The sequence below is a fragment of the Branchiostoma belcheri genome, unplaced genomic scaffold (genome assembly GCF_001625305.1).
Source record: "Branchiostoma belcheri isolate BF01 breed outbred unplaced genomic scaffold, Haploidv18h27 scaffold48, whole genome shotgun sequence".
Taxonomy (NCBI): Eukaryota; Metazoa; Chordata; class Leptocardii; order Amphioxiformes; family Branchiostomatidae; genus Branchiostoma; species Branchiostoma belcheri.
Window position 1 is genome coordinate 850,910 of NW_017804109.1, and position 15,612 is coordinate 866,521.

Sequence of the window (15,612 nt, forward strand, 5' to 3'; positions counted from 1 at the left end):
CTTGTTGCCAACCCTAAGGTTAGATCTGTTGTGAAACCGAACATAACGCAATTCCCCTAAGGCACAACAACATTGCAGGGGTGCTACAAGCCGGGGCACGTTTGCAAACCAGTTTGGTAGGTAAAAATTCCGCCAGAAAAACATGCCAAACATCCAACTCTAGAGTATATATAATCTACAACTTATAAGAGCAATCTATGGCTATGTTTGAAGTGAAAAAGTCTAATAACTTTAGACAAAACAGACCATGATTTTTTTATGGGAACATTGCAAGCCGGGGCACGTTTGCAAACCCGTTTGGTAGGTAAAAATTCCGCCAGAAAAACATGCTAGACGTCTAAATCTAGAGTATATATAATCTACAACTTATAAGAGCAATCTATGGCTATGTTTGAAGTTTAAAAGTCTAATAACTTTTGACAAAACAGACCCTGATTTTTTTATGGGAACATATTTCAAGCCGGGGCACGTTTGCAAACCCGTTTGGTAGGTAAAAATTCCCCCAGAAAAACATGCCAGACATCCAAGTCTAGAGTATATATACTCTACAATACAATCCATCTATGGCTTATGTTTAAAGTGAGAAAGTCCAATCACTTTTGACAAAACAGACGGCGTAAAAATTATTTAAGGGCCCTGATTTTAAATTTTATGGGAACTTTTCCAACTCGTTCGCTTGCCACATTGTGAAACTTACAAACTAGTATATATAATATATATAGTCAATGAAATATAAAAATAGCAATGTGAGATTATTTTTAACACGATTATAAGAATTATTTTGCCCAAACTCTAACCAGTCACGTCCCAAGTTTGACCTAACCGACCCGCCCCTAACTCAGCTGGCGTTCGGCAGCCCAGAAATTCCTGCACGATAAAATTTTCTGCAGATTTCAAACACACACGGAAAGTTGTTTTCATACTACAACAACCGTCTGTGTTCCAGCGAAACACAGCCAGGCCACATCCAACAAGCTTACGGCACACAAAAGGCGGCCTGTTCAGAGCGATCAGATGCTTAAAATTCAATGAATGCAGACAAATTATAGCGTACTGCATAAGAGTAGGGCAGATTCTTGTATACCGGCCGCCGCTAGCTACGCTGGTCTTGGAACACCACCAAACTTCGTCCTAAAAATAACGTTTAAACCTTACCTTGGGCGGTTTTTTCTGCTTCTCTCGCCCCGACATCATCTTGCCGGCTCCAGACATCGTCTGTTCGCTGTAAATCCGCCTGTAAGACTAGAAAAGGGCAACTTTCCGAGGAGGGAACTTCCACCGAACCTACGAGCATGACGCCATCTTGTTTAAGTGCCGAATTTTGGTAAAGTTTTTTGGGGGCATGCGTGGTATAAATATGTGGCCTCAAAAAAATTCAAAACTCGAAAGTCTGGCTGTATTTACCAGACCGAAAAAAGTTCGTCAACTAAAGAAGCCGACTTAAACATCCGGAAAATAAACAAAACAACAAGTATCTCACGCATTGTGATCAAAGTCTGCCTTTTGCAATTTAAATCACCGCCCACACTTCTAGCTCCTGCAGTTCTGCTTAAAACTGACAGGGGTCGCTATTGGCGGATGCGTAGCCGGTTTCAGTTAGCCTCTACCAGGCTTCGGGAGGTGGCTGGAAGAGTAGAACTTGGCCAAATAGAGAGAGATAACATGCGGGGAAGTTGGTCCGCTAGAGAGTTCATTTTGCTGCACCCGAAATGTACTTTCTAGCAGACCAACTCCCCTGGCATGTTATCTCTCTCGAAATTTTCAAGTATTTGGCCAATGTCTACTCTTTCTAGCTGCCTCCCGAAACCTGGTAGAGGCTAGCATATCAATGATTTTAAATCAGAGATCAGAACATTTGAATTCGGCATACATGTAGTAACGAAAGTGACATACATTTAGTAAGGAAACTTTAATGTTATATATCTTGTGCCTTTATTAGAGAAGGAATGTTTAGATTTCACATCACATAGTATTACACAAATTCGAACAAACTATCATACTATTATTGCTTCCAAGATGATTTTTTCTGCAACTGCAAGAATTTTCCTGCACACAAAAGCTGACAACACACATGTACACATAAGCATGAACCTATGTACACAGTAAATACAACAACATCACAAAGATATCTTCTTCCACTTCCACACACCTTTAAGCTTAAGGAGCAAATGCACATACAGTACATGTATAGCAACATAGCTTGAACAAACATATGTAGACAAGACAATAAAATATATGTCTTTTCACGTGTGCAAAATTCAAATGACATTTCTATGCATTATTACCTGTAGCAAGGAAATTATTTTATTTTTCAGTTTAGAAAACGCACTTTAAAGTTGCAAGTCATATTTACAAAAATAAGCATACTAGGTAAAACACACATCATACTAGAATTCACATTACTTTTAGTCAAGAAGAAAAAACAACACAGTAAGTATGGAAGAGACTGTTTCCACAATTTTCTTTTCATGAGTTCATGCCTGTTTCACAATGACAAGAGCCTCATAGCCCTTCCCAAGTTTGATTTTTTTATTCTGTCCGATTATTTTGAAACACAATGAAAAGGTGACAATTATCAAGCACTGACATGTATCAATATACAGAGATGTCCATTAATTTTTGCAACATTCCTTCATTTTGGAGAATATTCCTTTTCCCCCACCCCCCTTAGAAATTTTTTTCGATAGAAAATAAGCCCTGAATTTCATATTGTACACCTTTGTTGATAGTCAGAGTGCCACACTCCTGTCTATCTCTAAAGTGCCGTCAGCCTAACCCTAACCCCCCTCAGCTTCATGCTGAATGGCGAAGAAAATTCATGCCCCCTACCTGCATAGTCCATAACTGCAGTACTACAAGAACAAATCATTTCCACTCTTTTTTTCACTGGTGATAGCAACTCTATGTCAAATCTCTACTCATAATTTGGCCACAGTGTGCAACACAATGCTTGTCTCTACCAACCTGATGAAACTATTTTCGGAAAAGCTTGTCACAGGTTTGCAATAGCACAACCTGTATTGTCTTAATCTTAAATTGGCAGCCTGCAATATGAGATTGAAATTTTGCAAAAATCTGGACCCCAATCCAGGAATGTTTTGATGAATGATTTTTCATTTTTGCAAAATACAGCATGGCAAAATCCTACCTAAAAGTACCCTCTAGCCTGGAACCCAGACTGTTTCCAGGGACAACACAGGCTGGCTCCTTGGCTCCCGGGTCAACACGCCCCAAATTAAATTTTACAACAATTTACGTCCTAGGAAACAGTCTGGTATCTAGGCTATGTGCCCTCTTCTTAGGTCACACCAAATTTTCTGCACAGTCAAACCCGTCCAAGAAGACCACTCAGGGGACCGATAAAATCTGGTCTATGTGGACAGGTGGTCACTATAGGCAGGATCCTCAACGCCTGTGTCAATGGGAAAAATCATCCAAAGGACCATCAAAAAGTGGTCACAATGGCCAGATGGTCCACACCTAAAGGTGGTCACTTGTACAGATTTTACTGTACAAACTTTCCCCACAAAAAATGTGTATAGTGGATGAGTAGAGTGGATTCATTCCTCAAGCTAACTAGCGCAATATGCAATGGTTAAGTACAAAAGTGACAACTTTGTGAACTTTAGCCTCTGTACATTTCAAGAAGCCACACAGGGTGAAACAAGTCCTGACAGGCTGAATAAAAGTTCTAAATGGGGACTATGCAGCTCCAGATGTCTTAATGAGGTTACCAAACCTACATGTGTATTTTAGGTGCCAAGTCCTACATCCTCTCTGCACTACATCCTCTATGGAAATAGTGGAGAGAATGTAGGACTAAAATAGGTTTGCTAGCCAGGCAATTACTGAGGGATGACTGTGGTGTGATAGATGTCAGCTTGAGGAATGACTCCACTCTAGTATATATTTCCCCTCAGACTCTGTTGTCCTGTTCAATTCCCGGTTCTGTGGCTCTGAGCACGAACACAGCGTCGTGTAGGACGTAGTATGGATGGTACAGGTCCCCCTCACACAGATACGGCAGCCGGGAAAATGTCTCAACCTGAAGATACAAGATATAGGATGAGTTTAATGGCAGTTGCAGTGATCCACAATGAATGGTCTAAACCATGTTTAGAATAGAAACTTTAGATCCAACACAAAACCTAGAGCTTTAGAACAGTCACTCTGGTCTTCCTCAGTAGACTTTTCCCGACCAGCCTCGTAACCCCTGCTTCTCCTATTGGGTCAGTTAGTCCTCACTACTTGTGAGAAATTGGGCTGGTCTCAATCATGATGTTTCTGACTCAGGGAGAAGAGTTGCTGTTACAGTTCTATACCTCTAGCTCTATGCCTAGAAGTTGCCAAAAAAAATAGTTGGCCTTGCATTGAGCGACACCGCACTTCAAAGAAGTCACATGACAAGCCTCACTGGGTCAGTCTACTGAGGAAGTCCAGAGTGACAAGTCAAAAGTTCTAGGTGAGAAAACTTTGTGTTGGATCAAAAGTAACTACCAACACAGATGAAATTTTGTGATAGTTACTGGTAGGACTTAATTGACACAAGCATATTCATGGCTTGAAATGTCTTAAAACAACATTTTCACTGGTAGGACTTGAATCAAAGTTGTACCTCGAACCCGCTGGGTGTGAGAACCTGTTCCACAAAACTGTTGGCCTGCTTCTCCCAGCCTTTCCCTTCCACAGGCAGCACCTCTGTAGGGTCAACCAGCTTAGACCCTGGAAAATATTTCACAATCAATCACGCTTACAATCAGATGTGCAAATGTCTGGAGTAACAAGTCATTCAGTGTAATATAGCCGCTTGTTTGTTACGTCGAAGGTTTATATAGTAGAAGGGATTCATTCCTCAAGCTAACCGACATCTAGCACATCACAGTTGTCCCTCAGTAAGACATCTGGAGCCGCATACATGTGTAGTTCCCGTTAAGGACTTTTATTCAGCTTGTCACACGACAGGTTTCGCCTGTGTGGCTTCTTCCAGTGTGCAGAGGCTAAATGGCGGTTACAGCTACACAGAAAACTTGTCTCACTACCGCCCCATACCTGACTCCACACAGGGTCTGAAGCGAGCACCAAATCTCCTCCAGGACCCAAATCGTAAATATAAGGGGTGACACACACACACACACACACACACACACATATATAAAATACATACATACCTGACTCCACACATGGTCTGAACGGCAGCACCACCGCCAGGATGAGGTGGCCGTCGGGCGACAGCGAGCGTCGAATCTCCTCCAGAACCGTACGCGGTTTGTCGCACCTGTCCAGCAGGTTCAGACAGCTGATCAGGTCGTAGGTCAACCCCGACTGCGCCGTCGGCCACTCTTCTATGTCAAGTAACCTGCGACAGAGGAGATTGAAAAGGGAAGTCGGTTTCCTGCTGAAAAATGTCCTTGAAGATTGCAGTGAAGATTACAACGGTAGATTGTGACCATCTAACCTTCTCCTATGCACAAATTTCTGACAATGTCTTGACTCTTGGATACTGTCTTGCCACTTGGTCTGCCACTTTGCCACCCAAAGATCTTCTTGGAGATATGATCAAGAGACAGTTAAGCTGTCTCACCTAGCTTCCCCCCCCAACATCCAGCTTATCTGTACCCCCCACAGGTTACCTGCACCCCCCACTCTACTCCACACCTCTCCCTCACACATACACCCAGCTAACCTGTGTCCCCCTACTCCACACACAGCTTACCCCCCTGCTCACCTATAACCCCCCTTCTGTCCCCCCAGCTCACCTGTACCCCCTCTCCTGTAACCTTTCCCGCATGGGGGGTGACTGCTCCGTCACAAACACCTCCTGGAAGTGACCTGCCATGACCCTGGTCACGTTACCGTCCCCTGCACCTAGGTCCAGCAGCTTCTGGGCCTGGAACACAAGATTATGATGAAATAAAGACTAAACTCTCTCTGCCAAGACTGGAATGAATTGAGAGTTATCCCAAATTTGACTTTAGGACTTCTTTGCAAGAGGAGTGAAGGAGGCGGTCTACATTAGAGCTCACAGACACAAGTTATCTGGCACGTATGACCCACTACTACGGTCACATGTCTCTGACTTCACATTCCAACAGTAGACGGGTCCATTCCGCAAACAAGGTTGAAGGAGTCAGGCGGAAATTTGGGTAAGTGGGAGCAATTCATTCCAGTGTTGGCGGAGAAAGTTTAGTCTTTATTTCATAATGACTTGTACCGACACAGATGATCTTTCATGTTCAGTTAATATATCTAGTCGCTGCAGGGCCGTGTGCCTGCAAAGCTGGTGTGTTACACCCAAGGGCAGTTATACCAGCTATGATGATACAAAAAATGTTTTCCTACTGCAAAGGAGAGAGAAAGCCCAGAGCCCTGCTTACCTGCCAGCCAGGCGAGATCCTCATGAGTTTGTAGAAGTGTTGTTGTGAGAAGACAAACATGGAGCCTCGCCCCAGCCAGCTAAAGGGAGAAACGGGGATATGAGTATATGAATCTGAAGCAAGGTCAAGTGGGGTCATGTTGCACAATGGCAGAGTGCTCGACTTGGAACCAGAGGTCCCGGGTTCGAGTCCTGACATGCCACCGATCTTGTGTCCTTGTGAAAGGCACTTAAGTTAACACAACTTTCCCCACTTAACTCAAGTAGAAATGAGTATTGTCTGTCCTGTATTTGTTTCTATGTGTGGGACACAACACCAGCAACAGCTGGCTGTGTCCCACATGTATTGCACTGTTACAATTTCAATAAACCAAATGAAATCAAATCAAGATTAATTTCTGCCATTCCACACAAAAAATACCCTAGAAAACAAAATATTATGAAAGAAAACGTAGAAGCTGTTCCAATCTGTGCCTATCCTCCCCTGGATTTCACCAACTTACCCATTGATGGATGTGACCGACACGAACATGCTGAGGAGGGTGGAGACCACCGAGTGGAAGATCTGGGTGAAGACCCAGTCAGACTTCTCGCGACTGCCCTGCAGAAATTCTTCTGTCTCTGTGTCGAAGTGAAGAGGGAGGTACTTTGGCTGCAGGGTCTCACTGAGCAGGCTGACATCACAGGAGTACCACTGGAAATACATTTGCTTGTTACTTGGGAAAAGGAAACACCTGTACTAGTATGTAACCTCTGAGTTACTTTCATCATAAACATAATTCCAGGGTGTTATTATTCCTACAGAGATACCCCTCCCTTGAGTGACTCCAGTCTTTTCTCGATCTTGTGCAGTTTGTTTCAGTACATTTGTACTAGGTTTGCTTGTTAGGTTGTCTCTCATACAGGGCTGCCCTCTGTCTCTCCTCCACTCTCTGTTTACTTTTACACTTGTATATCAGGGTATCTTTCCACATGTTTGCATTGTGGCCATCCTATGCAGTACATTGGAACCCTATTCAGCACCAAGGACAGGCCCAAAAATTCACATCAGCATTACTTCATTATTGGTTTAGGCTTCAAAATGACACCTGTTAAGCTGCCTCACCCACCACCAGACCTTTAGACTCTAATAGGGACTACAAGTGAAAGTGTTAGACGTCCCTATCAGGGGCCCAGGTTTATATCTGGCCACGAGAATCTCAGATCTATTAACGTTACACACGGTCAAACCGAGGGCATAGGAAACCCTATAGTGGTAACAAATAGGTTAAATACGCTCCCTATTTTGCGAAATTCTATCATTTCTTAGCCAGCGTAGTTATTCTGGTGGAGACTTTCTGCATGTGTGGAAACCGGAAGGGGGAGGGGGGCGCGGCGGTCTCACCTCCTCGTATCTTGTATCTCTCAGTTCCTCCTCGATCTCGGCCTGCCTGACGGCCTGCATGTACAGGGAGCGGGCCAGCGGGTTCCGTATGTGGCTGCTGGACCACATTTCAGCGGCAGGGCGGCTGAATAAGAACCGAAGTAACGGGTTCCTTTCTTCCGTTCCCAGCACTCGGTGTACAGAGCAGAGGTGAGGCGGCTTCCGTCCTAGATCTCCAGTGCCTAGCCTCCGTAGCAGGCCTTATAGAACTGGGGGTTTGGTGGTCTTCGGCTGTTTTCTGATTACCCCAGTTCTAAAAAAACGGTGGTAATTCAACCAGGCCAGCTATGTTGTCTATATGCAATCAGAAAATAGCAAATAAAAGCTCCCAAAGACCCTGAAGACCCCCAAAATCCCCCAGTTTTTTTAGGCTATCCAGTGCCCAACTTTACGTCAACACTTGCTCCACTGGAAAACTCCGAATCGCCAAACCAAACCTTGCCTTAAAAGGAGTACCAAGATGCTGCCTTTGAACTCTAACACTCAGGGCGAAGCTCAGACTAGTAAAAAAACGGGCTACGCCCAAGTACGGGGTCCGAAAAAAAATTATTACGACTCGCAAACGAGAAACTGTGTAAATACGGAAGTGATCGAGCGGGGAATACCTGCGTGGGGCATGTCGGGAAGGGATGACGTAATGGGGAGTCCCAGCGGGAGCACTTTCACCTTTTTGTTTGCCTTTTTTGGGCAACGCTTTCACTTTATTTAATATTATTAGGCCATGTTGATTTGATTATATGGATGACATCCACGCGCGCATGAGTTTTCGGTCGTTTCCCCAAAAAAAAAAGTTTTCAACCATACTGTAAATTGTACAAAACAGTACTAGTAACTAGTATGTAGTTGCAAAATGAGCAAATATATACCGTAATTTGCAAAAAAAGAAAATACTGTACATATATTGGAAAACGATATCAATATCTTAGACAGACTAAATTCAAGGAAAATGACGAAAATACAAAGAAATGAATTTGAATAGTAGATATTATTCGCTATACCATACTGAGACTCCCTGTCATTTGTTCAACCTTCATGACCACGTAGATTTCATAATGAAAGCAACTTTTCTTTGCCAAACTTTTTTTTATTCGCACGCTCATATCAGTTTTTGGTTTTCCAGAGGATGTCATCCATATAATCAAATCAACATGGCCTTAGGGAGCGGACGAAAGCTAACAAGGCTGACACTTAGTCTCCACCAGACTCCTTTGCAGGCTGAATGAATAGTAGAAATCGGCTAAGGGGAAAATCATTGACCAGAGGAGTTGGCCGGCCATAGAGGGTCCAGCTTGCCGGCAAGCCAACTCCTCTGGCCAATGATGTTCCCCTTGGCCGATTTCTAGCTGACACTCAGGCTAGATGATGATGATCCTAAACTTATGCAGGAAAATTTGCTGCAAAAATAACACAGACCGCAAGATGTCCCCACTACCAGCGCACAAATCCAAATGACGTTATTTACTTTCGTCAGAAAGGTATGATTTCTTTATTGGCAATGACGCAAATTAGGTCTTGATTTGCATAATTGATGCCTCATTTTCCCTTAATTTACTGCAATGCTTGGACGGTCCGGTCTTACTAAGTGTAAAATTCTACTGAATACCTTGCTTACGTTTAGTCAGGTATATCCCTATTTCCTATATGCTTAGGTTTGAAGTCATGTGAACTATTCAGACACACGAGACTAAAAGTGTTGACACCAACAATGTTTATTCAAAAACACACACAACTCACTGGTTGGTGCACTAGTACAGTCACGTGACTATTCCAGTCCAATAGCAAAGCTTAGCAAAGCAAAAGTCTACCCATACATCATAAGCGGATATAAAAGGTGACATATTCAGTATATTTACAAACATGTTTGTAACCGTTGAACATATTTCTCTTGAAATTGTTTACTTAACAAGAAAATCTATTTTAGAAATGCACCAGTTTTCCGTACATCGATATCTTGTTATTTTTAGTTAACAGTTATTTTTGCTTCATTACTCCCAAATGACGTAAACCGGAGAGAAATACTCGATATACATTAACTTGAGCAGTAATGATTTGAAAATATGTAATTACTGCAAGCGCCACTAGGTTGCGCACTCACACCATTATCATCGTCGTCCAAAGTTTTAACCATTTTCAATGTTTTTTTGACATTGGAGTCGCTGTTTTACACCACTACCGATAACATACAATGTGCTTCTATACGGTTCTTTATATAATATGTACAATAGTGTCTTAAAGGCATCCAGTGCAGTTTTCAGGGCTTGGAAACCAGATTTTTTAAAAGTCAATATTCTAGTTATTTATCTACATACTGAGTTGAAACAACACTATCCCAGTATATAGTAACCCTCATGGAGCAAAAATATCCAAAATTCTGATAGCAAATTGTTACTGGAAGGGCCCTTGGTTGATTTTCAGGGTACCCCCCCCCCATAAAATATAACGACTCATTTTGGGACCTGTTTTTGCAGTTTTAAATACCAAAGGTATGAAATACTGATTGAAATGTGAAAATGTGAAGCAGTATGTGTCAATATCATAAAGATTACCTTATTCAGAATATTTGCAGTTTTGCTGCTCTGAAATCGCATTGGATGCCTTTAATAAAATGCAATTTCGGTCACTGCACAAACTACACGGCAGAGTTCCTGGGAGCAAGAAAAACAACTAAAACACGGGAACATACAAAGCACCTACAGATAACGTTAATTAATATTCCTCGACCTCCAAATGTGGGCCCTTGAAAGCTTGGAGCTGCATTTTTGGCGACGTCTCTGGGAGGAGCCTAATGCTACAGTATTGTCTGCAGTTTGCAAGAATTCTAGGAATTGTACAGGAATTTTGTCTACAGTCATGGAATGTCTCCCATCTCTGTTTGCTGACACACATTCCTGGAAACCCTTGGGAAACCCTGTCTGTGACCCCGGGGCTCGTTCACTATACACTCAGGGGAGGGTAGGAGTGATCTAATAAACTGCACTACCAAGTCTTCCTCAAAATCATGAAGTCATGGCAGTACCATGCAAACAATAACCCTAACAACAGCCACCGTCGCCATGGCAATGTATGTTTTCATTGCCAGTCTTGTTAACGCTGATACTAAATACTTTGGCGGCGATGGCCTGCCTTGTTCTTGGACGGCTTCATCCTTGAGTTTGGGACGTCACTGCTGAATGTTTTTGACCTGCATATCTGGCCTTTTGCAGCACCCTCCTGGCATGTTGTCAGGACATTACCTTCAGATTCGGTGATAGGCACATGCGGGGCTTCTTGGTACGACATGTTTTTGCGTGTTCTGCTGTTCCTTAGTGCGTGTGCGGCCTGGTATCTCACGTTCGGGCGCTGTGTGGCCGCCATCGTCGAGTGGGCAGCTGGGTTATGGTACAGGGTTCTCCTCTGGACCAGTCTGTCCCGTGGTCTGCCATACTTACCGACCGAAGCTAGATCTCTGGCTCGGTATCTGCCTGCTGTACGCACTCCATACGGTCTAACGTGCGCCAATCTCTGAAGTAAGGGTATCCGTGGGTCTTTCCGGATTCGGGGTAGAGTTCCGTACGGTCTAACATGTGTCTTCCTTTGGTTTGGTACAGTTTGGTAGTTGTTTCGGGCTGATGTCATTGGAGCGGCTGTGCCGTACGGTCTAACGTGCGCCATTCTCTGAAGTAAGGGTATCCGTGGGTCTGACCGGATTCGGGGGAGAGTTCCGCACGGTCTAACACGTGTCTTCCTTTGGTTTGGTACAGTTTGGTAGTTGTTTCGGACTGCTGTCTTTGGAGTGGCTGTGCCGTACGGTCTAACGTGCGCCACTCTCTGACGTACCGGTATCCGTGGGTTTGACCGGATTCGGGGGAGAGTTCCGTACGGTCTAACATGTGTCTTCCTTTGGTTTGGTACAGTTTGGTAGCTGTTTCGGACTGCTGTCATTGGAGTGGCTGTGCCGTACGGTCTAACGTGCGCCACTCTCTGGCGTACGGGTACCCGTGGGTCTGACCGGATTCGGGGGAGAGTTCCGTACGGTCTAACGCGTGCCTTCCTTTGGTTTGGTACAGTTTGGTAGCTGTTTCGGACTGCTGTCATTGGAGTGGCTGTGCCGTACGGTCTAACGTGCGCCACTCTCTGGCGTACGGGTATCCGTGGGTCTGACCGGATTCGGGGGAGAGTTCCGTACGGTCTAACAACATGTGCCTTCCTTTGGCGTACAGTTCGGTAGTTGTTTCGGGCTGCTGTCATTGGAGCGGCTGCGCCGTAGCCTGGATGCCTGCCGCCCTGTCTGGATGATGAAGGAAGGACCACCTCAGCTCCGGCGGCGTAGAAACGTACAGTGTCATCATCATCTTCCTCATACTCATCATCGTGTGGACTGGATGTTGGGGGGAGGGATTTGGGCCGTCGTGTGTTCTCGTAGTTGAAGTAACTGTCTGGAATCTCACAGTAAGGGTGCTGTACCGTATCCAGCTGATGTCGTATGTTGTAGTAGTTGTAGTCGTTGCTGTAATCATCTGGGATCTCCCAGTAAGGGTGCTGTACCTCCTGTGTGTTGTAGTACTCGTTGTAATCATCTGGGATCTCCCAGTAAGGATGCTGTACCCACTGACGTGTGTTGTAGTAGTTGAAGTGCTCGTCAGGGATGGCGCTGTACTCCGGAATCTCGTCCCCGGCAGGTGAAGCATCATCCTGTGTGCCCGCGCCTGTTTCTGGGCTTGTCGTGTCATGACTGACGTCCACAGCTCGACTGTTTTCTCCGCTGATCATCCATCGGTTGGTGGACACTACAGCCAGCGGGCCCGGTCCTTGTGGCGCCTGTGCGCCCTTCCAACCGTACCGATCCCTCATGATGATGCATGCGGCCGCAAGCAGTGTTACCAAGACAATGGCTACGACAGTTAGCGTCGTGCTGATACCCATACCGCCCGGTAGGGGGCGCTTCTCCCCACGCCGTACCGTTACCGTTACAGCTGGAGTTGTGTAGCTATAGGAGTTGGTCTGGTCCAGGCTGAACTTGCGTGTCTTTGTGTCTTGTTGGGCGGGTCTGGGGCTCTTCTGTTGTCCATGTCGCCGTCCTCTTCTTATTTTCTTCGCACGCGAGGCCGCTGCCAGAAGTGCTGGACACAGGCACGGGAAAGACATGCTGGTACATCTCGCCCCGAGCCTTGAAAAAACACGTTACGTTCTTCATTTCATCGCTACCAAAGGCGGCATCAATGCTCCTGTTGCCATAACTCTCAGATGAAGAAATCGAAGTGCTGTTCCTGTCCACCCGCGCGGCTGAGACATCGGAAAGGACCACAGCAACAATCGGAGTTTTGTTAGACTCGCCTACGGCCATGGAAACGATCTTCAGAGTCAAGTTTCTCCCCAATGCTACTCTAACGCTGCCGGCATCCTCCCAGGCATGTCTGCACCAGTGTGTGACGTTACGTTGTTTGTCCGCGTCTTTGCTGACTGTTACCATCACAAATGGCAGTTCGTACCTGCCTGCAGCTGCCCCGGCATTCACCGACAGGAGTGGACCGCATAGATAGTTTGGGCTTACAACTTTCTCAGCCAGCTTTTCGATGGTGTTCATGTTCGCAAGCCAGTGACCTCGCTTCAACAGGTAAGCTTCTGCGATACAGAAAATCTCCCCGTTAACCCTCACTGAAACGACGTCGACGGGACCTGACTTGTCTTTTCTAAGCCGCCGGTAGTCGACGTGCCAAGTCATCGCCGAGGACACAGGATCGTCAGAGAGAGGAGGCAATCCGTTCCCGCTCAGTTCAAGACGTTGCAGCGAATTTTGTAGCGCCTTCATAGAATCGCTTGACAGACATGTCAGCGAATTCCTGCTCAAGTCTAACTTACGTAGCTTCAGTGCCTGAAATGCCTCTGGGTGAATGGTTTTGATAGAGGCGGACCTCAGTGATAGATAGCCTAATACTTTCAGTCCATGGAACCAAAGCGGCTGGACGCTTTGCAAAGAGTTGCCGTCAAGTAGCAACCCTTGCAGGGACGTGAGGTTTTGGAAGCATTTCGGATCGATGTTATTTATGTGGTTGTGTGAAAGGGACAGGGTTTTTAACGATTGGGGGAACATCAAGCCATTAAACCAGCTTCGCTTCACGTGGGTCAGATTGTTCTGGTCGAGGTACAAGTGATTCAGTTTAGGAAAGGCAGCGAAAGTGTCCTGATCTAAATCTGTGATGCCGCATTCTATAAGGGAGAGCTCGGTGATCATATTATTCTTAGGCGGTCGCAGCTTTGACAGAATTCCGAACTTGAACCCTCTAACCCCCACTAGTGGTCTGTCAGGGAGGCATGGTGGGGCCGGCTGAGAGGAGTTGGCATGTTGTTGTTGTTGTTGTTGTTGTTGTTGCTGTTGCTGTTGCGAGGTGCACTTGAAGCAAGCGCTGTAGAAGGGCTGATTTGGATTAACCATATACGCAGCGCAGTGTCCCCACGACTTCTTAATCTCGCACCCAGGAAAACATGTCGTGTCTAAACCTGTGCATCCTACCAAAACTGCTAGAACAATTATTTCCTTAAACATGATGGTCAGAAAACATATACATTAGTTAGAATGAAGTAAAAAATCATGAAACAGAACAAAATGCCTTCTTCTTGAAGACAGAAAACATATACAACAGTTAAAACATATATGCTGGTGTGTTACGCCGAAGGGCGGTTATACTGGCTATACAGATACAGAAGCTGGTGTGTTACGCCGAAGGGCGGTTATACTGGCTATACAGATACAGAAGCTGGTATGTTACGCCGAAGGGCGGTTATACCGGCTATACAGATACAGAAGCTGGTGTGTTACGCCGAAGGGCGGTTATACCGGCTATACAGATACAGATACAGGTACAGAATTAAGTAAATTTAGTGAAACTGAACAAAATGTCCTCGTCTTGTACAGTCCTTACTGACTGCTGGGGAGAACAGCTGTCTTAGCCTCGTCCATTCACTGCTGCAGGCTTCTCAGGCTGGCAAAGACGCTGCGTGGCCTGGAAAAAATACATGCAAATTATTCTTCTAGTTCAGTATAATACATGATTCCAATAACAGTGCCCCTATTTTTTTTTAAATCGTAATTTCTCTTTGGTGTCAGTTGTTGATGTATGATGTAAAATGGCAAATTTTACAGTCAAGAAGTGATGATAAAATGCATGTTAACTAACAGAATGAATGAATGAAACCTGGATAAACGTCCGACTACTGACTTTATGTATAGGTGAGTGGGTGGATAGGTGAATATATGAATGAATCTTTTGATTCATCGAGCCATTCGTCATAAAAAAAAAGAAAGAAAGAAAGAAAAAAATGTACGCCCGGCCAGTATAAACCTCTATAACATAGCAAATATGATAGTTAGGCTACAGGAAGGAAAAGTTATGTTTGACATCCACGCCTGCATTGATTTTCTTCTGATTTTGAAAGAATGAAAAGGGAAACAAGATATTTTTTTTACTCTTCGGCGATGGGAAATTTGATTTGACTCCTGCTTGTGAAAATGGATACATAGCTTCGGTTAGGGACGTCTTCCGGGATATAGCCTCGAGTAGCGAGTGGAGGCCCTTACAGCCTGGTCTTCCTCAGCTTGTTTACTGCACAAGACTTGTGTGCTATGCCTAAGGCCACAGCAAGTAAATTTTATGGATGATATCCTCTAAAAACTCTAATGCGATAGGGCGAAAACAACCAGGCGGGCCGAAGAACAAGATTCCTACATTTTCAAATTTTGACATGTAAAAGGAATTAAACACATCACTGCATCAAAGTAAAAGACTAAACAACAGCTGATCTGACAGTGGTCAGCATGCCGAAAATGGGCTAAGATGTC

At 44.8% G+C, this 15,612-nt stretch overlaps 1 protein-coding gene and 1 pseudogene across 1 annotated transcript; both read right to left on the reverse strand.

Moving 5' to 3' along the window:
* Positions 1-3,806: 3,806 nt before the first annotated feature.
* On the reverse strand, positions 3,807-8,007 carry LOC109479374 (methyltransferase-like protein 9). Its single transcript, XM_019781332.1, has 7 exons — positions 7,758-8,007; positions 6,877-7,067; positions 6,375-6,453; positions 5,757-5,887; positions 5,169-5,356; positions 4,616-4,722; positions 3,807-4,045 (listed from the first exon to the last, which is right to left on the reverse strand). The coding sequence occupies exons 1-7, from the start codon at positions 7,863-7,865 to the stop codon at positions 3,917-3,919; spliced, it is 933 nt and encodes a 310-aa protein (XP_019636891.1). The 5' UTR covers positions 7,866-8,007; the 3' UTR covers positions 3,807-3,916.
* Positions 8,008-10,425: 2,418 nt separating this feature from the next.
* Positions 10,426-13,497, reverse strand: LOC109479317 (annotated as a pseudogene).
* Between the last annotated feature and the right edge of the window lie 2,115 nt (positions 13,498-15,612).